This window comes from Phyllostomus discolor, chromosome 3, assembly GCF_004126475.2.
Source record: "Phyllostomus discolor isolate MPI-MPIP mPhyDis1 chromosome 3, mPhyDis1.pri.v3, whole genome shotgun sequence".
Classification (NCBI taxonomy): Eukaryota; Metazoa; Chordata; class Mammalia; order Chiroptera; family Phyllostomidae; genus Phyllostomus; species Phyllostomus discolor.
Genome location: NC_040905.2, coordinates 158,457,880 through 158,485,062, shown reverse-complemented (window position 1 = coordinate 158,485,062; position 27,183 = coordinate 158,457,880). Strand labels below are relative to the sequence as shown.

Genomic DNA, 27,183 nt, shown 5'->3' with positions numbered 1-27,183 from the left:
ATCTATGTTGGTGTGAGGATCACTTGACTGGAGAACAGACATAAAGGGATTAAAAAAGGAATAAACACTAGAAAAACTAGATGGAAACCTTACAAAAGGAAAAGACCTAGTATTAAATATAATAGAAATAATAATACAGAAGCAGATCAACAATTTTGACTATGTAAAATTATAAATTAAAGTTATATATGTAAAAAGAGTCACTAAAGACCAATGAGGAGACTTAAGGTATATTTGTTGTAAACATGACAGAGTTAATATGCCTAAAATATAAAGAACATGAACTTACAAATGAAAACCCTAAGGCAAAGGGAATATAGAGACAATTTATGTAACAGGGATAATCACTTACAAACAAACATTAGCGACAGATTATGACTTTAGTAATTAAAGAAATTCATATTAAAACAATAATGAGGCAGTGTTTTGTCCATTCAATCAACAAAACGTAAATGATATTTTCCAAAGAGACCAAGAGAAAAAGAAACCAGTATCCTCCATCCATACTGGTGGTATTATCAGTACATACGTCCCTTCCAGAATGCAATTTGGCAACATGTTTCAAAAGACATAAAAATATTCATATCTTTTAACCTAGTGATGCCACTTCTATGTATTGATCCTATGAGAAATAATGCAAAATGTAGAAAAAGCTCTCTCAATTTAAATGTTCCTCCAGACTTTGCATTTGTAATACTGAAATAACTGGGGGAAACAAAAATAATAATGTCCAACAATAAGGAGCAGACACATCTGGTCAGTATCACATCAGGCAGCCATTAAAGATGATAGTCACGATGAAGCAAGATGGGAAAAATAAATTTAGGTTAAGATGTTATCTGACCAAGTACTGAATAGTGACCTCACTGTACAGTATAAAGGACTATAAAATGTACTCAAGTCAGAACAGTGGATTGTTTTCACAAACAGGATTATAAGTGACACTTTTTTGTTTCTAAACTTTCTATACTACTACTTTTATGACTGTAAATTAGATTAATAAAAGGGTATAGGAAAGAGAAAACAGTATGACTTGACCAGGACATTAGAGCAGCACATTAGAAAAACTACTTTGGGTTCATGTTTTCTTTCAGATTGCTCCCCTGTCACCCCAGTTACCGTCTCCTACTCTGCCATTCCTCAGACACACCCTCCTGGGGAGTTCCCAGTCTCCACTCTGAGTGTGGGCTACCGCTGGGTTCAGCACTTAATCCAGTAGGCCTATAATTACATACATTTAAAATACTAAAATACTAACATATAAATCACATTTTTGAAAACTAACCATGCTCATCCTTTTCTCAGATAATTAAACAAGTAAAATTGTTAATTGCCCTTTTAATGGACTTAGCAACCCTTTGGCTCCAAGTACATATTAACTGGAACACTGTTCTGGATCCGATGCTCCATCTTCTACAGTGCATGTAACAACATACACAAAAGACTCCGTCAATAAGGATCAGCCTCAAGTATGAATCACCGCGTCACCTCAACTGACAGTTCATGGCAGCCTTTCTACAATGACAAACTCCAGCTCCACATCATTACCTAGAACCCTGTAAGCCAGGCTTGCAGTGTGGAGTTGAGGAGATGAACTATTCAGTCTTTCTGTGGTGAAAACCTGTGGGTCTTTTACATAGCTCCTGCCCTATCATAATATTCCCACGACCATCAAGATTTAGATCTGTAGTTACAAGAGGAAACTGATTTTCACCTCAGTCACTGACAGATATGGTGCAGATAACCACAATAAAAAGCCAGGACTTGAAAAAGGAGACTGTGCAAGGGATGAGCGTCCCAGGCTCTCGTGGACTAACTGGTGCAGAGTGCACTTTCCACTTTTCTGCCTCGGTACAGGGGCTGAAAATGTCGTGAGCATAAACACCTCCATCCTTGTCATGAATCTTCCTTGGTAAGGAAAAAAACAAACAAATGAATTTGTTATAACAGAAAGAGAATCAAGTTTTTTTTCCTTTAATTGAGAAATTTTCTGGGGAGGGGGTGGGAAGAACAGTCTACAGATTTGAGCAATCATCAGTTTGCTGTGCACCAAAACTCCCTCAGCACTGTGGATGTACAACCCCTTCATGCTCCTCAGGAAGATCGTTCTTTATCAAAGCTACAAGTATTGCTTAATATGCAAATTGATCATATTTCTAGCCAACTGCACTTAAAACTCCTTATCCCTCAGAAACCTAATTTTGGTTATAAAACTGGAGGTTCATGCTCACAAAGAGAGTCTCAGAACTGATTTTAAAAAACAAACAGAAAACAACAACAACAAAAAAACCATCTAACAGTTGCTCCATGCCTTCTAAAGCATATTTAAAACAGCCCTGACTGCGTGGGTGCCATCCAGCAAAGCAAAGGTCACCATTTCAATTCCCAGTCAAGGCACACGCCTGGGTGCAGGTTCATCCTCGCTGGGGCAGGAAAAAAAGGCACTCAACTCAACCTCTCTCTCACATAGGTGTTTTTCTCCATCTCTCTCCCCTTCCCTTCCTCTAAAAATAAATAAATAAAATCTTTAAAATGTATATTTAAAACAAAATGACTTCTTGATATGACTATTGTAACAATGCAAAAAATCGACATGCAAAATACAAAGACTGCAACTAAAAATACTAGAATCTGTGGTGTTCCCTGGGGGAGATGATGGAGACAGGATGTGAAAGGAACATAAAAAGGCATTTGGCAACAATTATCTCAGGTTTTGTGACCAAAACAGAGACTGGTTAGGAGAAAGTAAGGCCATTGTTTCCAAGGAATTGTGACAAAGTCTTTTAGCTTCTATCCCTCCTCCTTTCCCTCCTTATTACAGCTCTGAAGAAACATTAAATTGAGCCTTTAACCCTTGTCTGGAAGGCAGGGAGGGTATGGAAAGGTGGAGAGTTAAGGTAATAACTAATATTGTGTCTCCTACTCTGCCTGGAATCCACCCCCTACCGCCAACTGCCTGAACTGTCAGGGGTGAGTCTGGAGGTCCTCATCTGACCCAAGATTTCTCTCAGTGACTTCTAACAGTTTGTTCAGACATGCACTTGCCAGTGTTAATATAATGTGACACTGGATTGGTATGATTCCTGACAAAATTCAAGAAAGGGCAGTAGGAAAAGATGCCACAAGGAGACCAGGTAGTAAGTACATTTGCATCGCCAGGATTTCCTTCAGGCTCTTGTCCATTTCAGCTAGGCCAACAAAGATGATACGTTTGCTCTGCTCCAAATACGGAGCTTGAAGACATCAGACCCACCCAGTCTGCTTACAGTCTACACCAGCTGTCCATTAAGAGCATCACCGTTCACTCTCATAGCATCCTGTTTGGATGTCAAATTAGATGATCGCCCTGCAGGGCCAGCCCCCTCTTTCAACCACACTGCCATTCCTCAATCATTCTCACATAGCTATGCAATGAAAATAGCTGAAGACAGACACATATCACTTGGAAAACAGAAAAGTGTCTCAAGGAAATCTGAAAGGGCATGCGGTAGAGCTGATGGTATTCAATTTGCTCCCATTTCTCCACATGGAGTGGGAATAACAACAGTAAGTGCGCATATTTGTTAGAAAAAAAGTATATGATCTCCTATCCATTCTCTTTCCTTGAGTCTTTCACTTACATCTGCCAGGTATATTCTTTCCTACTAAGATTAATGGGTACTCACAGCATGTAAATGGTCTATTTTTATTTTATTACATGTGTAACTCTGAAAATATCAAATGATATTTAAGACTGATCAAGAAGAGCAGTGCTGTCCAATCTCGAAACAACAGAATATTCCATGTCTGCACTATATGTGGCTACCAGTCACCTGAAATGGAGCTAGCACAACTCGGTTAACATTTAACTTTAGTTAATCAATAAGGAGATCTTGTCTCTTCTGGTTTATAAAAAAAAAGAAGTTGTCTCCTGGTTTTTCTCTTGAGCTTGATGAGAAAAGTCAGTAGATGTCTCTTCACAGCTCTGTCTGCCATAGAACCCTTCACCCCACACACTGGCTGGGGCCCACCTCTAGAAGTCCAAGGGGCAGCATTAAGGGCAGAAAGGTGGAAAGGCTGGCTGGGACGGTGAGGTCTCTTCAATCCTTAGAATCTTAGTTTCCTCAGCAACAACAGTGTGAGGGGTAATGTTCTTTCTAGCACCTTGGACAATTTCCCATTCACTCTCAGAGAAATGGATACCCCTATGAAAAAGAGGCGGCCACTAGGGCCTGTTTTACACAGAGAAACGTGTTTAGTTTTCATCAATCAATATGGAGACACAGTGCCACTTGTCACTCTGCCACCTACATGATCAAAAATTAAAAAGAATCATGTTTAAAATATCTAAAAATAACTTATCTTCCCTTTATCTATTAGTAGTACCAGGTTTCATATAGGGTTGTGGATGCAAGCTTTTATCTATCTATGTGCTTACTTCATTATTTTTCTCAATTCTAGTTGGAAAAAACATTACTACTGTAAAACCAGATGCCATCCTCGTGCATCTGCTAAACAGTGAAGACTCTTGAAAAATTTATACAATAAGAAATGGTAACAGGCTTTTCAAATGCATTTATTAAAATTGTTAAACACATTTATATTACTTTTACCAGGTATATATTTTTAGAATGAAGAACAGTCACTAAGTATGACTAGTTTGATATACCCCTCAAAGGGCACTATCATATTTTAAATGCCTTGAAATAAAATATCATTCAGAATGAGGCCAGGAAGATGCATATTTTTTAAAAGTTCTCATAGAAGCTAACCATCTGTACAATAATCCATTGTCTGCTCTACCAAGGTGATTTATTAAAGATAATGAAGCATATGATTTAATAGCTGCCGCAAATCCTTTTTCAAGTAGGATGGGTATAAATAATACAAAAAGATGGTCCAATAATAGCCAAATCCTCACCCAAGAACTAGTCTATATGCTAGGTCACAGGAAATTAGATGAGCTCCATTAACTGCAGAGCAAGTGGAGTGCAGCTAGCCAGGCAGTGAAAGCTCTAACCACTCTCTCTTATTCTAGTGATTACTATTATTTAGTAAAACCTGTAAGCTCCACTATCATGGTGGAATTTGAGTAGCTTTTTCCATATGACAATACAAAGGTGTCCAATTGGAAATAAACATTTGCCAGCATCAATTTTCCAAAATCTTAAAAATCTAGATTATCTTCCTATTTGTCAGTGCAAATTGTACTTGATGCGTTCCACTCACCTTTATATTCCCACAGTGTCTTGTATTTAGCAGAGTTTTAATGTACGGCACTTTAAAGAAAGAATGCAACAGTGGCAGAAGAGGTGAGTGAGTTTAAAAAAATGAGGTCTTCTTGCAGGGAAAAAAATATAATTTTTTATCCCTGTGAGTTCTAATTCTAATACTTACCATCACTTATGTTTTTGAGTTTTGATGGCCAATCGTCAAGAGGTTTGCTTTGTTTTGTTTTTGTTTTGTTTTGGCAAAAGTAAGTTAACTTAGGCCACCTTCCTATATAACATCGGAAAAAATACCCCGCAAAATCATACACTGTTTGAATGAAAGTGTTCAAATATTAGCTCCTGTTTGCAAACTGACACCCTCCTCTCCTGGCTATCCCTGTTAACATTCATGGCTTTACAGGGCCTTACGAAGTCAGTGAGGCAAATTTCTAATGACAGGAAATAAAAGCCATCACACATGCCAGCTGTTTGGCATGAGAAAAGATTGCCTGGCTGTGCCCTACAGACATGGCACAGCCGCTCACTGATAAGCTGGCACAGCCAGTCCTGTCCCCATGTCACCCAGCCAGTCCATCTAAAATCAGATTAGATGTTACAAATGCTAGTGTTCAAGTACTACTGGGCTGCAGAAAATTTCCATGGCTCAACATAAACAAGGGGCCTGTGTGTGAGACATATGTCACCTTCTAAAAAATGTATGCTTCGCTAGGCGCATTCACCACCAGCATATTTCCACGTTGCAGTTCCTACTGCTCTTGTTCTTGTGTGCCTGGCTTGCCAAAACAGAGATCAATTTTATTAGATACCATTAGTCTCTGTTAGGGCGGTCATTTGAATAACAACAGATTGGCAAGTATAAAACTAAGGCACCTGTTGTACATTTGGCAGCCTGAATGAGGCCTCTTAAAACGAAAACAAATACGAGCTATAATCATGCCAGGCAATGGCTTTTGGTTCAGTAATGACCATGTGTCAGAATTAAGTGCATCTGGGAATTCTTACCACAGCCAGATGTAAAGGCAGATTTGTCCTGTCTGGTGGCATATGAGTGAATACACACAGTACACTCAGATTTGGCTTCGTCAGGGTTTGGTAGGAAACTAGGTAAGTGGAACTTAACTCAAATAAAATAAAGTTAATTACAAAGGAACACTGACAATATTGTCGTAAGTTGAAGAGTTAAATATGCAACATAAAGGTTGTAAGATTTGGGCCATAAACTAATTTCCCTCTGGTTTTTCTAGGAACACTGATTTGTTCATGGAGTGGTCAACACCAATGTTTCAACACTGAGCCAGACCTTGGATTAGGGGCAAAAGATACCACAGGGAGTAAGTAAGACATGGGTCTTGGCCTCGGCGGACTTGGTAATGAATAAGACCAGTAACAAGAAATTAGAGTGCATTAGGATAGAAGCTATATGTGGAATGTATTCGAGGTTCTTCTAGTGCTTAAGAGCTATCCAGGCTTGGGAAGTTGGGAAGGCTTCCTAGAAGTCAGCTAAGGTAAGACCTGAAGAAAGAAGTGAGCCAGGCAAAAACGGGATGGGGGAGGGACTTTCCACTTGGAAGGAGCGAAAGCAAGGTCAAAATTATAGAGGGAAAGGTCAAAGTACTGCACCTGGGAAACTGCAAATGCTTTAGTATGGCAGGGGTGTGTGTGTGTGTGTGTGTGTGTGTGTGTGTGTGTTGGGGATTGGGGGAGAGAGGGGAGGAGCAAATGAATTTGAGGATGGCAAGATGGCAAGTGATGAAATAGGGAAAGAACATCAATGGCCAGGTGACTTTCACTGTTTATTTCAAGCTTATATGGAGGGGAATGGAGGGCCATCAGGATATTTAAAGGAGAAAGATGACATGAATCAGAGTTCAGTTTTGTAGAGAGACAGCTATTGTGAGTTCCCACTGGAACAGAGAGGGTACGATCCAGCCAGAAAATGATAGGGGCTGTGCCACCACACACTGCCTAATATATTAAAAGGTAGTGAATATTTGGTTGAAAGAAAATTAACATTTATTTTGGTGTACTTGAAACAGCAGGAGGTCATTTAGAGAAAACAGGTTTTAAATAATAATTATAAAATCAAAATTTAAGTTATATAATCTTTTTTTGGTAAAAATAAATCAAATCCAATCTGAGTCTGGATAATGGTACAAATCTGATTCAAAAACACTTAAGCAATCATTTCTTAAAGTAGTACCTGAATATGCATAGTAACATTGATTGAATTTGTCATTCTTAATTTATAACTATTATTATCGAAAAGACTTTATTAAGAACCTGACTGAGGAAGAACCCTCACTACATATGGCCCAACACAGGTCATACACACTGTTCTAGGCTTCCCAGAGGTTCTGTTTATAAATTAACTCATAGGAAAACATGGCTAAAATAGAGAGTATATGCATGTGAGAAGCAATCCAGGAACCTGGGCAAAGAAGACTTCACTGTTGGCAGACTTACATGGGCCACAAGGACCAAAGCATGTTCCACGTGACTTTGTTTTATGTACCATATCTGATTCAAAACTTTAGGATGTCTTGTTGCCAGAGAAAAAAAATAATTTTCCAAACCCACAAACAAATGTAACATCCTGTATTATATTATTTATAAAACCACAATTAATTAGAGATATGTCTCTGAGGCTTTACAAAAAAGAGAAAAAAGAAAAAGCTAAACCTTTATAAAATATGTCAAATGGATGAAAACTTATCAAGTCATCCATCTGTTATTGATAATGAAATTAACAGGTGAGCAGTGAAAATACAGTATTTTCAAAGACATTATAATTAAAAAAATTCCCCAGGTAAAATTGTGTAGGGCAGGCTGCCAGTAAATAGAATGCATACATGTCAGTCACTTGGCAGAATTTCAGTTCTCTGAAGGGAAGATGCTCTTCAGATACCCCTGCTGGTTCTCCATTTCTCTTTATGAAAATCCTTACCTATTGGACAGCTAAAAAAATGTCACGCTTGGGTGGAAATATTTGATTTAACCCCTTGTGTTCCAGGATCGACCCCAGAACTCAGGCAGTTGTGGCACTGGCCTGAAAACAATTTTAGAGTTAGAAGGCAAAAAGAGTCCAAAACACTTCAGTAAAAATAAATAAATAAATAAACATAAAAGAAAGAAAGGAAAAGAAAAGAAAAGAAAAGAAAAGAAAAGAAAAGAAAAGAAAAAATATCAGTGCCTCTCGTCCCAAGCAAAGCAAGGAACTGAAGAGACTTTTCAGAAATGGTAGTGGCACAACCTGTATAGTGCGTGAGGTTCTTCCCATACTTGGGTCAAGAAATCACCATGTCATTGGGTGTGCTTGCCTAGTATATGAGAAATAAATTGTTTTAAAAATTCATGTCAGACACAAGAATATATTCAAGGGTTATGAGTGGAATGCATAAAAGTTGGGAGTATAATATTGCTTGCACTAAAATTTTGGCTTAAATTTCATCTTTATTATCTATATCTAGCTATACAAACTTGAGAAAATTTCCTTTCTATGTATCAGCTTCCTCTTGGTGATAATAAAAGCATCTCACTTAACCTGGAGTTATTTTAGAGATTAAACATAATACTGAAGTTCAAGTGCTATGCCGAAAGCCTGGCACATAGTAAGTGCTCAGGAAATTTCAGCAACTCTCACTATTATAACTTTACACGCCAATCACTATTACTATACTTTTAATGTCAATAAAATTAAAGAAAATGTGTCCTGAGTATCATCAAAGGTTTCAAATGAATATCCTTCACATTCATGATTTTAATAAATTCAACTCAAAATACAAAAAAAAAAAGAGCATACCACTTGAGCTTAGAATTAGAAAGTGAGAGAATAGCAATTAGGAAGATTTTAATGAACACAAAGTTAGGGTAGCTGGTTAAGAACAGAAAGGAGATCCAGGAACAGTACTGGCTGGACCAGAGAGGTGGCAGAGGACAGAGTCTTCTCTCTGAAGTCAGGATCTCTGCCGCGGCAGGAGTGCAGAGCAGTGGGGCCCCAGTGAGAGAGGAGCCTGGACACACAAGCGAGGATCTGATTGCTGAGAAATCTGACTGCTGTGCTGAGGATTTAGCACTTGAGTGCACAGACTTGAGAAAGCCTGCACTTCAGAAAATAAACATTTTGAGGAAGAATTGAAGAGAACTGAGAAAACACAAAGGGCACATAGCAAGCTATGCGTGGTGTGCTAGGCATCTAAACAACGTGGTAAGAGGGTAGAGATGGAAAGGAAGTGATAAAGTTATACATGATTACAGGAATAAAACATAAAAAATAAAAAAAATTGGATGGAGACAAGAATGAAAGAGAGGAAGGAAACAAATGACACCAAAGTTTCTAGTCCAGAGATCAATCAGGTGATGAGATATTAACAACAAAGAAGTAGACAGGATTACAGATAAAAGATTATACTGAGTTTGGGATACAGGAGGGGCTACTATGTCTGAACCATCTAACAAGAAATTTTTTTAAAAAAATCAGGTCTGGAACTTCAGAGAGAAGTTAGAAAACTTAGTTTGAAGGTCATCAATACAGAAATTATTTCTTCTGTGAGAAGTGGATAGGAATCCAAGTAGACAATATAGGCAGTGACCTGAAGATGGCCATCAATAAAAGGACAATAAAAGAGTTTAGAATGAAAATGAAGAAATAGACGCCCAAACATCAAATGAAGAGGAAACAATGTTGATGAAGAAAGTGAGAGTGAAAGAGGGAACTCAGAGAGAACAAGTTCCATCCATGGGACAATTCTGATGGGAGGTATTCCCCATAATTTATTCCTCTAGCAAAATACAATTCCCTTCTTCCCCACCACCCCCCTACCCAGGAAAAAAAGTGAACATTATTTCTTGGCCAGTAACTAGATTTAGAATAGATACAACATTCTAATAGATGACTACTATTCCCAATTATCTAAATCTTGATAGATTCATTTAAAATAAGATGTAAAACCATGCATCAAAAAGTCATATTTAGCCTGGCTGGTGTAGCTCAGTGGATTGAGCGCGGGCTGCGAACCAAAGTGTCGCAGGTTCGATTCCCAGCCAGGGTACATGCCTGGGTTGCAGGCCATAACCTCCAGCAACTGCACATTGATGTTTCTCTCTCTCTATCTCCTTTCCTTCCCTCTCTAAAAAGAAATAAAAATAAAATCTTTAAAAAAAGTCATATTGAATAATTTTAACTAGAGAAGTTAAAAGTGGTAGCCATATTTGTTTTTCTCTTAAACTCCTTTAATAATATTTCAATGAACTTACAAGTAGTTTGAATATTTTTCACAGGGAGGCCAAGGGCTACCTGTGTTGTGAGAAACTACTAGTACATGATCAGTATGTCCTTTTAGCTGAGGTGAATCATGGGGGGAGAGGTTGGAGTAAAAAATTATTTTAAACATTGAAAACAAATGTCTTTTTAACCTATAATGGGACACTGGATCAGCATGAAATATATCTAGTCTAATTTTTCCCTGTGAAATTGCTCTGGAGGATCTTAGGGAAAGACAGAAGGCAGTAAATTCCTATCCTCTATCAATACGTTTGACCTCGGAGCAAACCCCACAACTGGGTACAGGCACCCGCCATCCATCATTGCTCCTGAAACCTGATCTTTCAGAGAAGGACAGCTGCACTGGGCCAAGAACTAAGGAGCTTTCTAAGATGCACTGCCACACGAGGAAAAAAAAAGTAAATTCTTTCTGTTCCTATTTTAATTGAGTGCTTTGCTAAACATGTCTTGCCCCAGACTGCAGCTCTACATCCAATATCACCAGGGATCTATAAACACATTCTTAACTTTTAAGCACATTTTTCCTTTTGTAAACTCTAGGTAAAATCATTTCTAGCTTTTGCTTTAAAAGCATTCTGAGATAAACAGGAGACATGGCATACTGATGTGTGCAGACTTCATAAGCACACTGGAAAGAAAAGGCAGATCCAGCATCTGTGGTGATTACAGCATGCACACAACGTGGTACAAACCAGGCAAAGGTGCACCAAACACCCATATTTAACAAGTCTAAATGTTTTAGGCCAGGTAGTAATAATTTATAATGAATAACCAAAGACAGCAGAACTCCATCACAGAAATTAGTGTCACAAAGTACAGAATTTTCATTACATGGCTCCTAAATCCAGAATTTTTTAAATTTAAAATACAAAATAAGATAAATTATTATTATTTAATTGGATCTTCATCACATTTATGGTTATTCTCTCCATTTTGCAGATGATGAAACTGAGACCCTAAAATGTTATATAACTTCTCCCAAGATTTTGGAGATAAGTGACCAGACTAAGGCACGATTTCTTTTCTTCTTATATCAAGTTGTTGATGTATGTTGTTTTTACTGTAACAAAACAAGAAGAAGAGAAGAAGAGGAAGAGGAAGGAGGAGAAGAAGAAAGCCAACTGACACCTTGCAATCTTTAGCATTATCATTATATATTGGATTGGCCAAAAAGTCAGTTACATTTTTTCCGTAAAATAAAATACATTTTTCATTTTTACCAATAACTTCATTGATTGGGATATTTTGATTGTGTCAGCTATTTCCTGCTATTGGGTACTAGCGGGTAGAGGCCAGGGGTGCTGCTAAACATCTTCTAATGCATAAGACAACCCCACAACAAAGAATTATTTGACCAAAATATCAATAGTACCAAGAAACTTTGCAAAACACTTTTGACACTTTTGATCAGTCACAGCACCTTCTCCATAGACTGCATAAAATCTTTTTTTGCACTTCAGTTGCATTTTTATATTTTCTGAAATAATATGCCAAAAATATTGTATATCTTCTTCCATCTTCAATATTAAAATAGCTGCACAAAAATTCACCAATTTTGACGCTTTTGTTTTAAATGCACACTAATAATGAAAGTTGTCACAATACAATCTAACAAAAATGTTTCAAATGAAGTCAAAGACAACTAAGCACTACTAGAGGCATCATACAGAAAGAAACCTAACGGACCTTTTGGCCAACCCAATACCTGCACAATTCAATAAAATTAAACAATAACTGACTTTCAATTATTTGTACAATCAGTACTAATACAAACATTTTAGTTAACAAAAGGAGTCCATTTACTGAAGATTAAAAAAGAAGTTTCTTGTTAGTTGTGGCCTAATGATCACAGATAATCATTTTATGTATTTGAAAGTACAATTTCTTCTCATCCCAAAACAATACTAAAAAGCAGTGTTTTCTAAATACAACTCACAAATCTCAATTTAGTTAGCTACTGGTACATTAAAGAATATGGCTCCAGGGCTGTTTAAGAAAAAACACATACAATTAAGAATTTATAAATTTAATCAGTCTCCTGAACTGACAGTTTGTGATGTTTAAATCCAGTAAGTGGCAATGTGGTAAAGGTCACAATGCTCCTGACATTGTTTTCTGAATGTCAAAGTTAAACAGTGGTTGTGGTCAGTGAATTCAAAGAACTAGGGGCAAGCCCAGCCTCAGATGGAGGCTTTTGCTCTTACATTTTGTTATAAATGCTGAAGGAACACAAAAGAGCCTGCCACCCAAGAGCAGCCATTTGCAAGGAAAGCTGGGCTTGCTCACTGCAGGGGGAGAGTGAGGAACATTGAAGTCGTCTGTCTGGATACTGGTCCACCTGATCTTCTGGCTTACAGACAGATTCTGTTGCCCTAGCTTTCCAAATGGCCGTTTCTTTCAGTTAATGTACTAATCCACAAAACATAGGGATTAGATTTGGGGGACAGTAGAGATTGAAAAGCTAAAAAATGTTTAGTTTTGCTGTTAGTAAAGCTACAAGTACTAATATAATCCTATTGAATATATATCAGCATCAAATACAAAATAATGGCCAGAAAGTTACTGAATGAATTATTTTAAGAAGGAGGCAGAACACTGCACACATTATTTTAGTGATTTTTTTCACCAATGAGATACCTTGAGAAGTATGGCAGTGCATATGGACATAATACTTAAATTTCCTTAATGTCTAAATCTTAAAAATATTTTATAAATACAATGTTAAGAAAAGAAATGTAAACTGACTGCTGAAGACATGAAAGCGAGTAGGTCATACTCGCTTTATTTCCCTTTATTAAAGGGAAACGAGAGACATAGGCCTTAAGTGTAATTTTGTGAAATACATCTTGTGAGAATTTTATTTCATTAATGCTTCAAAACAGCACCATTGTCATGACTTCATTATTTGGGCTACATTGAGTCAGAGACTGTTGTAGCACATAAGCATTTACTCTTTGACCTCCCCTGGACTTATGACGCAAAGAAAATGCTGAACTTTTACATGGGAGGCTATAATTTCGTATAATGAACAGTCAGTAAGCACAAGCCACATATTCTTTTAGCTAGCTATCTTTCTTAAGGGCTAATTGTGGAGAGCTGAAACATACTTTTAAAAGAGGTCTGGGAGGGGAGGGAGGATTGTCAAGCCAAGCATGATTTTTTAATAAGTGTTACCAAATACTAATTGGAAGCAAATGAGATTATCCATATAGAAAACATATCCCCAAACAAACCTATCCCTTGGCAGAAATGTCACTATGCTATGAAATTACAGAAGCTTAAACAAGTAACATTTGTTGGGATAAAATTTACTGACAAATTCTTTCTAAGACATCTTCTTCCATATTATCATATCTCTTCAGTCAATGTGCTTTATTCAAATCCTAAATCTTGTAGGTCACAGAAATAACTTTTCTCTTTGCGTTTTCTTGGCAAATCATTGACAAATGAAAGAAAATGTTTTTAAACACTGACTTTGCTTGAGGCTGCAAGTTGCCTTTGTACCACAAGTAGGTAGCTTTCCTAAAATGTTTTTTCAAAGAAACCAAAAAGTACAAAAACAAGGTAAATAACTCCACAAGGCAATAAGACACTCAGAGCAGACCTAGCTTAAAATATAACTCATTTACTCACACTAAACTTTTCAACCAGAAAATACTGTCCCTTTAAGAAAATAGGAAAAAATAAAACATTCTTTGAATAATCTGGAAAACTGAATAATTACATCTTTATATTTAGCACTTCATATATCTGTTTTTATAATACAAATCCTAAAAGTATCTTTTTGTGGTCATGAAACTGAGTACACTACATCAAGGGTAAAGTTTATTTTTGAAATTCCCAGAAACTTTTGAGATTAAAAAAGGTACACCCATGAAGAAAAGTTAAGTATGTAGCTTTAAAGATGTGAGACTAAAAGTCTGATGTTCTCAGGATTATAAATTAGAACCCAAACTTCACACAAATGAACACTGAAACTAAAGAAGGGTAGTTTAAAGCACAATCACCTTGAGAAAGCCATCTTTCCTGAAACTGCACTTTTCACATGTGATTGTGGTAATGAGTTCTTGTTTATCCAGAGAATCCTTTTAAAAAGAGAATTGTTCAGTGGTTGGATAAATCGAGTTTGGTCTGAAGGAAATCCAATATGCAAATACTTATAGTGTGCTCTTTTACAAACAGTCACCCTTGCTAGTTTGAAAAACTGAAAATCAACAAAAGAACAGTGTAAGTATACTTGACCTTATTGCCTAATGTCTATCAAGACTGCCATGGCTGGTCGATTTCAAATTTGTGAAACTGACACTTAAAAATGTATAGAGCATCTTCAGTCCAGGTCCCTCGAGTGCTGACTAAACTGCAGTCACAGCCTCGGATTCTCCTTCCAGACTAACTTGCACAGCACTTACACAGCCAGCTTCATCACACCATCAATCTATGACTGCACTTCCCTTAAAGTAATTCTGCTTCATTTGTCTTTTAACCCTACATTATGCAAATAGCTTTCTTTATCAGCCCAATAAAGAAAAGTTATTAATGCTCCCACTTGTTTATCCTTGACATACACTGAGAAACTGGGATCATATATGAACTTGCACAAATACCTCTTCTATGTTTCACATTCTATATGAAAATTCACCCTTACACCAGCATAGTTTTCAGGAAGTTCTAAACAAGGTTTTTGAAAAACCCTTCAGTCAATGTCTATGACTAAAAACAGAGCATGAATTAATAGGTTTAAAAAGATAAAAACTTATGGAACTGCCAACTTGATTTTTTTTAATGTATCTCTAGGAAGGGTTTGCATATGCCATACAAGGGTATCTCCTGGACATAAGAACAGTTATACAGGCCCCTAGTGGCTTACCAAATAGCAGCAGATGAGGGGATTCCAATTCTTAGTTCTCGACTTTGAGACACGCTGGCTTTAAATGGGAATGTCAATCTTAAAAGGCAAATCAAATCTTCGCACTTAATACTCTAAGCAGTTTTACTTTCATGGTTATTTACTGAAACACATACACATTAAAACAGATCACGGTATTTCATTACTTTAATAACTACAACTGCACTGGTCCAAGAAAAATTTGTGTTACATAACCCTACAAAATATTTAATTAATCTACCTCTTTACATGTCATTATAAAAGTAATATATTACTCATATATATTAAAATATATTCAAGAAACACTTCTTTTTGAATCCTATTCCACTTATACTATAGTAGTGAGGGCTTTAAGACTAGATGATTACTATTACTATGTAAAGCATTCACTATTTAAATGAAATATGGATATAGTCTGAATGCCACTTTTATAATGGCATAAATTGAAAGGTATTTTCCAACAACAGCCAGTGATAAACCTCACACTGGAGTGCACCTATTTTAAGAGATCTACAATTAATAACACACCATAATTCTCATCCCTTTGCTGTCTTTCCTTTACAAAAGAAAATTCTAGGAAGGCACATTTACAGCTTCAAGCAATTTTTAACTGGACACAATCTGACAGCTGAATTCATGAAACTGACCAGCTTGTCAATTTCACACTTTGAAAGTACTATAATAGCTGATAGCATGAGGGTGAATTTAAGAAATCTGTCACAGAATTGCTAGCTCCGTTGAAAAGCAAAGAACAGCAGATAATTACGGGAGGTGGGAGGTAAGGAAATTTTCTTTCTATTGTCCATTTAGGATGTTTAGTTCAAGAATTCAGACACCTACCACTGATCATTTTTTTCTCATGTTATATCAATAAAATCATATCTATCTGCAGCATATAACAGGATGTTTTCAAAATAAGTAGAATACTAAATATAGTCCTGCAAATCCTCATATTACCAGCATAACACTCTCTAAGTTAGTATCATCTAAATGTTCCTTTAAATCAGGATATTTCAAGTCTTGGTACATCACCCTAATTTTACACAAGTTCCATGGTGGGTGTGTACACTTTGAAACACAGATAGAAGAACCAAAATGGTCAGAAGTATCAATGGGTGGACTAACTCGCCATGTGCCTGCTACAGGGTGGTTGAAAAGAACAAACCAGAGGGGAAGGTCCGGGTTTGTAGATACGGTAGTCTGGCAAATCAGTCTCCTCACAAGCAGTTACTAGTCTCTGAGAGTCTCAAAATGTATGTGCTACGTACACTCTGTCAAGTTGTGGCACTGTGTCTGTGGGCATGTAAAAGGAAAAAAAAACTTTAAGACAAAATACAGGGGAGAGGTCCCTCAGGAATCCTCCTGGATACCTAAGGCACAAAGTGTAGATTGGTCTCCGGGATCACTTGAAGAATTTCAGAAAACAGAGGAGGCATTTAGCAAGTCCTGTACCGGGAGACTAGCTGAAACAATACAAGTGGATCGTCATAGCCAGGGTTTGGGAGAATGCAACTACTATTCAGAACCCTGGAACATCCAATTAATGAAAGCCAAGCTCACACTTAGTGTTCAAGATTTTTTGTTTAAGCATAAGAAAACTTCATTTGTCAATGCTTCTAAAGGAAAATCAACCTCGCAGATAAACAATACAAGTTTTCTACATGCCTATAAAATAGCTACAGTAAATCGATAGAAAAGCAAAGAACCTGTCCGTGGCTTTTTTTTTTTTTACATTGTTTTCCTCCAACTTGGACTTTTTATTATAAAGTATGCATTCCTTCCCCTATGGAATAGTGTGTAAGCACAGCGGATTCCCGTAGCAGAACAAGGAGCTTTGATTCTGCTACGGAAAGGTCTCCAAAACAATCCCCCTCCTGTATGGCTGCCACGCAGACTTTGATTCCTATTTCTCCTTCTCCCCATTAGTTCAAGGAAAAGAAAGAAAAAGAAATTGCCCCCTCATCTTAACAAGCCCTCCTTAAAACAGTCATTATTGCAACGTAATACATATGCAGTGGCAGAATTCCTGGGTAGGGTCGGAATTGCCCCACCACTCCACCATTTCCCCAATACTACGCCCACCCCATGAGGAGAGAGCGGGGGTCGCACAAATGCACCCAAACACTTTCAATCCCCGGAATTGCCACTCTCCCTGGTCTGAGGTTTTAAGCGAGACGCTAACCGTGTAGGGGAGGACCTCTGCCCAAGGAGGTTCAGAAGAGCAAACTGTGCGCGCTCCGGTGCCAGGGCGCTGGGCTTACAGGGCGCGAGAGTGTGTAGCTCTGCGGGGAGACGCGGGGGCAGCCGGAGCCCGGCTTAGGGCAAGCCCCGGGAGCAAAATGGGGAGGACACACAGGGAGGAACGGGTCAGCTCGCCGGACTCACCTGGTCATGTTGGCTCCGGGCAGCTGCCACCACCGTCTCCCACGCAGCCACCAGTACTTTACTCCAGCGCCTTTGCGCCCCGCCACGGCCGTACAGCCCGCGCCTGCCCAAGGCACCGCCTCCGGGTGCCCAATTTAATCCTGAGGAGCAGCGGCTGCTGCCGGGAGCCCCCTTATTCGCTGCTGCCTCCCGGCCCTCGTGTGGCCAGCCCAGTCCAGAGCGAGGAAGTGGAGGAGAGTCAGCGAGTGAGTCCAAAAATCCCGAAATCCAGCATCCAAAGGAGCGCGTCCCCCCGCCCTCCCTCCACCCCTACTCCTTTCTCCTCGCCTCCGCCTCCTCTTCCCGGGCCGTCCTCCTGGCCCTTTGGAGCCCTCGGCTTCCGCGGCGTTTTCTCCTCCTCTTGCTCCTCCCGCTCGCCCTGTGCTCGCTTCTCGGCTGCCGCTGTGTGTCTCCTCTCCCTCCTCCTGCTGTTCCTCCTCCTCCCGCTCCTCGCTCCTCGATGCTCCACCGCTCTCGGCCGGGGGGTCCGGGGCAGCGTCTCCTCTCCTCCCTCAGCCTCTCGTTTGCTTCTTCCTGCTGCTGCTTCTTTTAAAGAGGAGTCTTTGGCCACAAATAGCAACTCGGCTGCCCCCCTCAGCGCCTTCCTCCCCTTCTCTTCTTCCCCCCAAAAGTGAAGCGCAAGCCAGAGGTAACCAGAAACTGAGGCTGGCAGAGGGTGGGGAGGGGAGGAGGGAGGAGGGGGTGAGGCGACGCCTGCAGACCCGCCTGAAGGGAGTCAAGGGCCAGGAGGTGGGATGGCCAGTCCAGCCCTGTTCTTGGACCTGGCATGAACCTGGTGGTTATGGTTGGAGGCCAAGTGGTTTGTTGGGGAAATTAAATGAAAAAGCTTAGTAAAGTGATTGGAAAAGCTCCTCTCTTTGTTTCCTTTTCTAAAACCCTTCTAACGTGCTGGGGATCCCACTGAATCGTGGTGCCCCAGCTCTGGGCGACTGTGTGTGCGCGCATAGCAAGCTAGAGAGTGTGCGTGTGGGTGCTCCGCCTGGACGCGGGCAGAGCCAGGCCCGCTGCACTGGCCTGCGAATCCCGGGTCTCCAGAGTCTGGACCACTGACCCAATGAAAGGGCCAGAAATCTGGACGAAGGAGGGACAGGCGGACTGGGCAAAGAAGGCACACCCCGCCCCTCCTCCTCTACGATTCCCTCTCCTCTCTTCTTTCTCTTTCTCTCTCTCTTCTCTCTCTCCTCTCTCTTTCTCTCTCTCTCTCTCTCTCTCTCTCTCTCTCTCTCTCTCTCTCTCTCTCTCTCTCTCTCGGGGGGAGGGGGCGGGGTGACGTCACTCCCCAACATCCATCCACCAGTCCAGAAAAGACCCTCTTTAACAAATTCACTCATCTCCTTAGAGATGCACACCCGGGCGCTTCCTGCTCTGCATCCTGGCACATGGCAGGAAAAAATGCTGGTCGCGCCCCCTTTCAAGCAGTTGTAATAATAAAGGAGCGCGCCTTGATGAGACAGTTTGTGTCCGCCTCAATTCACCTTGGCAGTCTCATTCGAGGATGCTTGTGGGATCTACTTTGGAGTCAAGAGAGTAAGAAAGAGAGGTATGGAATCAATCTTAAGGTAATACTCTTGCTTTTCCTCCATGCAACTTGCTTTTCTGATCTTGGAAATGCAGTGATCCCTGGCTTTTCTGAAGGACACCATGAAACCAACCGTCTCCCTAGACGAGCACCCAGTTGTTGGGCCACACAAGCGTCATCCATAGAATGCTTTATCCTCAGAACACACTGTGTGGATTGTTAGCTAAGAGGAAAATTTTAACCTTCACTCCTCCTGGGACCTCTAGCATGTGTACAAAGTTAGAAGGTAGCTGGAAGCCACCATTGGCAATTTACTGGCCTACCAAAATTTTATTCTAAACTTGGTCAAAAAGGTTAAATAAAGTAAAGGCAGCACCTCCAGCCACTTTCCTTGCTTATTCTGTGTTCAGGCCAGTTCATACACACATTACTTTTCCAACAGGCTGGAGGATGTGTTTGAGAGGGCAAAGGTCAGCAGACTGCCTTAGATTCAGCCTAATGATCCCATATCTTGACTGTCGTTTCAGGCTGCCCATTTGTTTCCACCATCTGCATGCTGTGCGCCTGAGAGGCACTGAAGGATTGTTCAGTAATCCTCTGCCCGCTCTGTGCCCCAAAGACAAGTCACATAGGTTTGAAAGGAGTCTTGCTAAATGAAGTTTAGTTTTCCATCAATTTGAGGCAAGGTGGGGAAGATCATCTTGGCATGACTCTTCCTTGGTCTCTGTGTGTGTGTGTGTGTGTGTGTGTGTGTGTGTGTGTTTATGGTTAGCCTTACAGTGAAAATCAAGAAATCTATTTTTATGCAAGATTCCAAAGCCAGGTTTACCCTCCAGACTTTTTCGTGACACGAAGAACTACATGACTGAGCAGGTACACTGGACACCTGCCCCCTATGCCCTACAGATGGATCCAGAAATCTGAGCATCCACACAGGGGATTCTCACTCAAGGTGTAAACTCCCATTTGGCTTTCTCATTGCCATGTCTTCCCCCATAAACTGATGAGTCTTATTTTCCTCTTGCAAAGTTGGATAATAGAGGAACAAACAAAAGCTTTTAAAACACTAGTATCCCTCTGCTGTTGTTTTTGGTAGACAGGCACACATACCTCTGCCTAATTTAAGAAGATCTGACCAAATTTGACTTTATTTTAAAAGATCCTAGCAGGGACATCTGACTGCTATCTGGGAGCACAGTCAAGGAACTATCAGTGTGCCCCACTGACAGCAGGTGAAACTAGCTAGAGAACTTAGTGATCATCTTTACCAAGGTGAGCAACAAGAAGGTGGAAAATAAATCAGAGGAGACAGAGGACAGTGCAAGTAAATGACACTAGCCCAAAGACCCAATTTTCCTGACACCATGAGGTCCTAGATGGTTCTGCCCCACTACAAGAAAACATTTAGGAGAAGGAATTGGGGGTGGGGCAAGGTGGCTAGAGAGGCTGGGCTGTTATTGTGCAGAAGAGGGTTATGCTGCTGAAGAAGAGGAGATAGGGCAAACAGAGGAGCTGAACATTCTCCGCACCTCTGAGCAGAGGGGGCAGTGAGGCTGCAGCCCAATGTACCTATATTAACACTCTAATGCAGAACTGGTTTGTAACAAAACAGCATCCTGTGGCCTCAAATATACCCCTGAGTTATACCATTTGGAGATTTAAAGTCAAATAATATCAGAAGTGTGCTAGTCATCTGTTGACATCACTTCATTTTACATCTTAGTTACTGAGAAATTAAGGTAACCCAAAATTTGATGATAGAAGCAGAACAAAACATCAATATCATGACCCACTGTCCCTCTCCCCCTAACTCTCTTCCAGTTCTAGATCAAAACATTGGTTTCTTTTTAGTTTATCAATGAGCAATAAGTGCAGGGCATTTTAAGACTATAAATACTTACATGAAAGAAAATAAATGGAACTAGACATTCTTTTAGTTGCTTTCCAGCTCTTACATTCTGTGATGAATAGTACACCGGAGCTTTGCTACAGCACAACCCCCTCTACTGCATAATTCAGCATATGATGAGTATGAGTCTACTCTGGACCCCATCCAAGAGAGTTAGTTCCTAGAAGTACTCAGAAGATTTTATTCCGTCTATCAGGAAGTATCCTAAAAAAGACAAAATAATCATAATGCCAATAATAGTAATCATGTGTTATGCTTGTATTATGTACTAAACATCATGCTGCTCCAGTGTTTTCAAAAGGCACCTTTGGTGGGTCAGGAATCTAGTGGGTCATGACTAGGTTTTTTGGCAAAAGAAATGAAAGCAGGAAGGGAAATAAAAAGGAGTGTCTTCTATGGACTAAGCATTGGTTGATGAAACATGTTTCAATTGTGTGATTAGTGATTAAAGGGAAAGTTTCACAGTCACTGACTTACCTCCAATCTTAACAACTGCCCAGCTGCCCAAGTATTATTAGACCCATTGCATAAGTAAGGAAACAGGAACAGAGGGAATAAGTTATTCCTGCAAGCTGACAAAACTATTAAGGGGCCAAGCTAGAATTTTGCACCGACATCTGTTTAACTTCAAATCTTGCATTTTTACCTTTATTCTGCTTATGAATTATTAACCAAGCCATTGAATAACTGTTGCTGATCACATTTTCTTTCAGAGGGCTACAGTGGTTTGTATTAACTCCAGTTCAAATAAAAAAACACAACACAGGTTCAAGCAACATGTTCTGAAGGCACTGAACAGTTTAATAAGGGTCAGAAATGAATATCTGAGACCTCTGCTACAGGTGCTAATATGATTCACTAATTTGTTGGTAAGTGCACAAGTAGAATAATAATTAACAGATAATTATACTCAAATAACAAATATCAATCTCTATAGGTGCTATCATGTTTTCTTGAGAAAGTTTTTTTTAATTTTAATTCATACAGCAGTTCACAGTAGCTTACTGCTTGTCCCAACACAGAACTGGTACATGACAAAGATTTTAAAAAATACATATATGTATATATATAGAACAGTCCCTAAACTAAACAATATTTTAACTTATTTGGGAACACAAGATACACACATATAAACTAATTATTCTACACCATAATCCCTCCTACATTGTAAAGAAGGAAGCCAATAACTTGGGCCCCATGCTAATTTTTTGATTCAGTCCTATAAATTCTACCAGTAACATGGCAAGTTTAGGTGCTATTTTTCCTATTATTCAGATTTGAAAGCTCAAACACAGGACTAAAAGGTGATTGAAATTGTCTAATCCTGGTCTTTCTGATTCCACTACCCAAAGTCTCTTCACAAACAAGTGGGTTTCTAGTAGAAAAGTGGACGGTTACAGATTTTGAGACACACTATGTAAACATGTGCACTTTTCTTAATTTAAAAGAAGTGCACTTTCTTTTTCTACAGGGTAGCATTTCTTGTTGCTGTCAGACAGCACTGTTGTCTTAAAGAAAAAAATCCACATCTCCCTCTAAAATGGGGCCTGGAAAAGCCAAGCTCTCTACCTTGAGTGTTCAGTTCGGCTGCTGCGGCTGCTGCATCTCACCCTCACCTGCAGTGTGTAGAGGACGTTATGGAACGGTGCTATTTTCCATTGGCTCTGCTACTGGAGATTACAGCATGTGACTGTGACAAATGGATATTCCCATTAAATTCTTTAGTAGAGTGGGACATTCCATTAACCATTGGCACTATCCCAACCAAGTGAAACATTGGGTCATTTTTTTTCTTACGAGCAAAAAGTAAGGGAGAAAACAAAGGATATACTCTAATTACCTTTCCTATTTTTTTGTTGCATGCATTATGCTAGCCGTATATTACAATTATTTATAATTAATATATGACAGGCTGTCAGCTAAAATTTAACAGGCAATTTTTCAAGAAGTCCCATTAATTCATACATTAAGCAGTGGGTTTTCAATACTTCCTAACAATAAAAGTGTTTTTTGGTTTTGCTGTTTTAAATGCATTGCATTTCAGTACTCAGAGGCTCCTATCTTTATAGATTTGCAGCATATTTTAAAAATATAAGGATTTCTAACAGAAATGAGTACTTTGTTAGTGATATAAGGAATAAGCACATTTTTGTCACTTTAACCTTTAGATGCTAATGTTTTTACTGAGGAAACTAATTTCCTAGTGTTTATTTTTGAGTTTTAAACTTTGATGATTTTTTATACATTTTTTAAATGATGTCTTTGGTGAAAAGGCAAAGCTGAATGGAGAGGAAAGTAATTGCAGTTACTTATGTCCCATTTACTCTTTGTACCTTACCCTAGAGAATTTTGAAGTGAATGAATATTTTAAAATACAGAAAAAGATTAAGAAGTCACCAGAAAGCTAGTAATTAATCACTCAATAGAAGGGAAATCTACGGAGACCAAAAACTGATGAAGCAACCTCTGTTTTGCTGAATGGCACAAGAACAGAGACAGGATGGAAATGAAGCACAGATAGTTCTTGAGAGGGATACCAAGATCCTTTAGTGGAAAAAGCATGCTTTCAATACCTATAGAATGTCAGTGTCATGGGACATAACCAGAAATGAAGTTTAAACTCCTATTTTATTATTGGTTCCATGGCCAACCAAAGTTTGCACAGTAGTTCCCCTCTTATCCACAAGGAAACATCCCAAGACCCTCAGTAGATGCCTGAAACCACAGATAATACTGAACCCTGTATATACTATGTTTTTTTCTATATGTCCATATATTTTCCCTTCAAGGAAGCCTTTTATGGCTTTCTTTTGGCATATCCAAATCGCCAGCGTGACTACTCTAGAGCTTTGGGTTATTATTAAGGGGTCACTGTGAACACAAGCACTACGAAACTAACACAGTTGACCTGATGAGCACGATGGCTACATGACTAACAAACGGCAGGGCTATACAGAGTGGACATACTGGACAAAGGGATGAATCCTGTCCCAGGCAGGTCAGAGCAAGAAGGTGCAAGATTTCATCATGATACTTGCAATTGCACATAAATTTATACATTGCTTATTTCTGAAACTTTTCATTTAATATTTTTAGACTGGAGATGACTGTGGGTAATGGAAACTATGGAAAGCAAAACTTTGAATTAGGAAGAACTACTAAATCATTTAAGAGAATGATAGAAAGGTAAAGTGTTGCTTATAATTTCCTTTGCACAGGGCTGGCTCTTATCTTTCAAGAAAGACTAGGACGTGCTGCAGGATGTTGATGATGCACAGTCAACTACTGTAGAGGGTGCCGAGTCTCCGTAATGAGAGAGTGTGCTTCAAGATTCAATAGTTAGGAAGAGAGAAAAGGGGAAAAAAACAGAAAGAAGGAAAACAAAGGCAGGACAAAAAGCTAGTAAGACATCTGTGTCTACCAACCAAGTTCTGTTTCCACATTTTTAGCAAGAAAGTCATACAGAGTCACAAAATCATTTTTAAAGGGTCTTTCAAATAGGGTTTCAGAAAATGATTTTTAGAAACTCACTCAGAAGCAAAATGCTAAGAAAATGAGTTGATTTTCATGTAACAGGGAGTATATCTCTTCACAAAGGTTGGGGATTATGAATGGCCAGAGACATACAGGTCCTTGTATCCCAGACCAGGATCTCAGTTACAAGACCTCGGCCTGCCTCCCAGAGGAGTGATGTCTCCAAGCATCATTGTGGAAGCTTTCACACACAGTAAGAAACAATTTCCAAACAGCGAACACAGCAAAGAATCAAGAATGCTATTTTCCAGCCATTTTCAAACCTTTCCCTGTCTTTGTCTTCTACAATTATACTCAATTATATCACTTAACAGTTTCTACAGGGTGTACATACTTAGTGCAACCCTCTATCTCAGGTATTTGAGAGCAGTTTTATGTCTGATTGGAGCCAAAAGCTCTTATAATGCTTTAAGTGCTACAGGTACTCCATAAATATTTAAGGAAGTAAGGGAAGGGACAGATGGAAATAGGAAGAAAGAAAGTGGAAATGAAATGATTGTAGGTTGCCCATTTTATGTGAAATATCACTTTCTTTACAAAGATTCCCACAATCTCCCAAGTAGATTAAATTTGCCCTGCCTCTAGTCTCACATTCATTTTTTTTTCCTTCTTATTTCTTGTACTTTAAAGTTCTTTGTACTTTATGGTGTACAGGGTAGGGCAAAAGTATACATACGTTTATAGTTGTGAGTATGTGTAGCAATTTATTTTTGTATTATTATTATTCACTGTTGTGTTATTTTCTAGACAAACAACTGTGAATCTACTTTTGCCACCCCCCCAGGTATATTGCACCCTGTTCAGCTCTGAGCATCTCCACACCCTTCATATCACCCTCAGCAAGCACAGAACCTGGACTCTAAGCAGCTCTCCAAAAGATTTCTGCTGAGTGAGTCAATGGAAGATAACATGGACTTAGATACCACTGGAGCTAGTCAGATGTCACTTAATATTCCCTCTTATTGGGCCAATGCTGAAAGATACAGTGACCTAGAGTTTGGTCAGAACTAGGCCTCACTAATGGAAACACAACAAAATGTCCCAGACAAGAAAAAATAATAAAATCTGAATGTGAGTAGATGGATTAGTAGTTCCACAAAATTCTTAATGAGAGTAATTAAAAACTTTTGTGTTTTCCTACAAAAAGTCAAAATAATTGATCGGTTTAGTAGAAAATAATCCTTCATACTTCTGACTGGTACGGAAGTTTTCATTTTTCACTAGGCTTACACTAAGGTGGACATTTGTCTCTAAACATTTTTTCTTTATGGTCATATATTATTCCAAATCATCCAGACTTTCAAAATTCATCGGCTATACCTCCAAAATTACTAGTAACACTGAACAGGCCCAGCAGAAATTTTGAGAGGCAGAACAGATACTATTCTTTCCCATAAGTATGATTACTTTAAACACTCTGTTCAAGTCAGTGATTATTTTATAAATGTAGAACCACAATTATTTCTTAGTTTTTAAAATCTGTTTCTAATTCTTTAACATCATAGTTTTTCTTCTTTTTTTACCACTAAAACCCCATCTTTGCAATACAAATGTCTCTACTGTTCTTTGTACCAATACAACAATATTTTTCATATATTCTTCTACTTCCAATCTTTTTCTGATTGGCCCCAATCCACTCACCTCTGTGCTGCCCAATTAACTTTAATAAAGCACAAGTTTGATTATTAATTTCCATACTCAAAAACTCAGTAGTTTGTGAGTAGTGACCAAACTGAGCATAAATATTCCACCATCGTTCAAAGCTCGCCACAAATGGGATGGTACCTGGTCCCATTTTTCCTCTCTCCATTCCCACCTCTTTACTACCAATGCCCTAAACTCCAGAATTGCCTGAATCAAACTGTACATTTTTCTTACCCAGCTGGGAAGTTTTGCTATGATCAACTATTTGTTGAATTCTGCCTATTCTTTAAGGATCATCTCATTAAATAATTGTTTTTCTTTCTTCTGATTCTTCTACCTAGATATGAGTTTCCTTTGTAACATCTGATTCTTCAAATCTCTCTTATGCTAAGTAAACATTCTACTAAAATCAGATGAAAGATGACAGAAAGCATTCACCACCAAGATGCAGTCCATGACTAATTTTATTGGTATCGATCCACGTGTTATGAATATGAGGATGCTGGCTAGAGTCAGTAGGAAATTAGGCAAACGTATGTGTAATCACACCTTGAAAGATTTTGTGTCCTGTGACTATGTTTGGGATGAGAACAAAGAAATTCCAAAGATTCTATGTTAAGACCCGCATGAAGAGCAACAGACAGCAGAAGCTTCAGCAATTTTCCTCCTCCCTCCCTCCCTCCCTCCCTCCCTTTCTTCCTTCCTTCCTTCCTTCCTTCCTTCCCTCCTTATCACAGATATGCTCATTATCCATGA

The 27,183-nt window shown here is 39.0% G+C and overlaps 2 protein-coding genes across 20 annotated transcripts in view; one reads left to right on the top strand and one right to left on the bottom strand.

Annotated features, from left to right (window-relative positions):
* The window catches only part of PTPRD (protein tyrosine phosphatase receptor type D), a 1,502,332-nt gene that overhangs the window by 495,608 nt on the left and 979,541 nt on the right, over positions 1-27,183 (bottom strand). The window contains exon 1 of one of the 19 annotated variants that reach the window (XM_036021604.1): positions 17,762-18,029. The exons of the other annotated variants lie outside the window; for them this stretch is intronic. The gene's annotated coding sequence lies outside the window, so the exon portion shown is untranslated. Of the gene's footprint in view, positions 1-17,761; positions 18,030-27,183 lie in introns of those variants that run through there. 19 annotated transcript variants of the gene reach the window in all.
* On the top strand, positions 17,716-19,800 carry LOC118499389 (proline-rich protein 36-like). The gene is made up of 3 exons (XM_036020113.1): positions 17,716-17,959; positions 18,012-18,449; positions 19,163-19,800. The coding sequence occupies exons 1-3, from the start codon at positions 17,716-17,718 to the stop codon at positions 19,561-19,563; spliced, it is 1,083 nt and encodes a 360-aa protein (XP_035876006.1). The 3' UTR covers positions 19,564-19,800.

Bases quoted from the DNA above. Each gene is read 5' to 3' on its own strand.
- LOC118499389 (XM_036020113.1), top strand. From the start codon at position 17,716: ATGGGGAGGACACACAGGGAGGAACGGGTCAGCTCGCCGGACTCACCT. The intron at 17,960-18,011 runs GTGTGGCCAGCC...TCAGCGAGTGAG, and splicing joins GCTGCTGCCTCCCGGCCCTC to TCCAAAAATCCCGAAATCCA. The intron at 18,450-19,162 runs GTAACCAGAAAC...ATCTCCTTAGAG, and splicing joins AAGTGAAGCGCAAGCCAGAG to ATGCACACCCGGGCGCTTCC.